Raw genomic sequence first — 1,187 nt, 5'->3', positions numbered from 1 at the left:
TACTGAATTAATAGATAGATAGTAAAATATGGAGAAGGGGAATTCCACAAAAGTAAGTAAAAATACTTGTAACAAAGAAGCAACCAGAAGTTTTGGAATGAAACAAGTAATATTTTTTTCAGATTCAAATCACTGTGACGAGTGTCCAGAAGATCAAACTTCAAATAAGGACAAGGATCACTGTGTTCCCAAAAGGATTGTGTTTCTGTCCTATGAAGAACCTCTTGGGATCATCATGGCTTTTGCTGCACTACTCTTGTTCATAACCACTGGTGCTGTTTTAGGAATCTTCCTTAAATTTATGGAAACACCAGTAGTGAAGGCCAACAACCAAGATCTCACCTACATTCTTCTCTTCTCCCTCCTGCTCTCCTTCTTGTTCTCTTTTCTTTTTATTGGACAGCCTGATAAGGTCATCTGTCTCCTCCGACAGACTGGCTTTAGTATCATTTTCTCTGTTGCCATCTCTTCTGTGTTGGCCAAAACCATTACGGTGGTGGTGGCCTTCATGGCCGCAGAGCCAGGGAACACAATGAGGAAATGGCTGGGGAAGAGCTTGTCAAACTCCATTGTCATTTCCTGTTCTAGCCTACAAGTTGCCATTTGCATGATTTGGCTGGGAATCTCTCCCCCCTTCCTGGAGTCTGACATGCATGTCCTGCCTGGACAGATCACACTGCAGTGCAATGAAGGCTCTGTTACCATGTTTTATACAGCCCTTGGCTACTTGGGCCTCCTGGCTGCTATCTGTTTCATGGTGGCTTTCCTGGCCAGGAAGCTGCCTGGTTCATTCAATGAAGCCAAGCTGATCACTTTCAGCATGCTGGTCTTCTGCAGCGTTTGGGTGTCTTTTGTGCCCACCTACCTGAGCTGCGGTGGCTCAAGTGGTTAAGACGCTGAACTGCAGGCTGTCGAAGGTCGGTAGTTCAGCAGTTCGAGACCCGAGTGTGCCGCATGATGGAGTGAGCCCCCGTCTCTAGTTCCAGCTCCTGCCAACCTAGCAGTTTAGTTTTTCAAAAATCACCATATGCATAATAACTCCACAAGTACACTGTGCCAGAACAATTGCAGATTTATTAGAACAAAGCAGAGCCTTTCCAGGCCTCTGCAGGAACACAAACTAACAGCCAAAACACACATAGCAAAGTGAAACTAAAACTGCAGCACATGCTTTGCTTGGCCCTAAG

General features: G+C 45.3%; 1 protein-coding gene across 1 annotated transcript in view; it reads left to right on the top strand.

The window, feature by feature from the left end:
* The first annotated feature begins 235 nt into the window (after positions 1-235).
* LOC107116433 (vomeronasal type-2 receptor 26-like) overlaps positions 236-1,187 on the top strand; it is a 3,776-nt gene continuing 2,824 nt past the window's right edge. Inside the window, exon 1 of the mRNA XM_015418325.1 lies at positions 236-838. Within this exon, the coding sequence (XP_015273811.1) occupies positions 236-838 (603 nt within the window). The remainder of the gene's footprint in view (positions 839-1,187) is intronic.

This window comes from Gekko japonicus, unplaced genomic scaffold (genome assembly GCF_001447785.1).
Source record: "Gekko japonicus isolate JY-2015 unplaced genomic scaffold, Gekko_japonicus_V1.1 scaffold7170, whole genome shotgun sequence".
Taxonomy (NCBI): domain Eukaryota; kingdom Metazoa; phylum Chordata; class Lepidosauria; order Squamata; family Gekkonidae; genus Gekko; species Gekko japonicus.
Note: the sequence above shows the minus strand (reverse complement) of the source record. Positions and strands in the feature narration are given on the sequence as shown.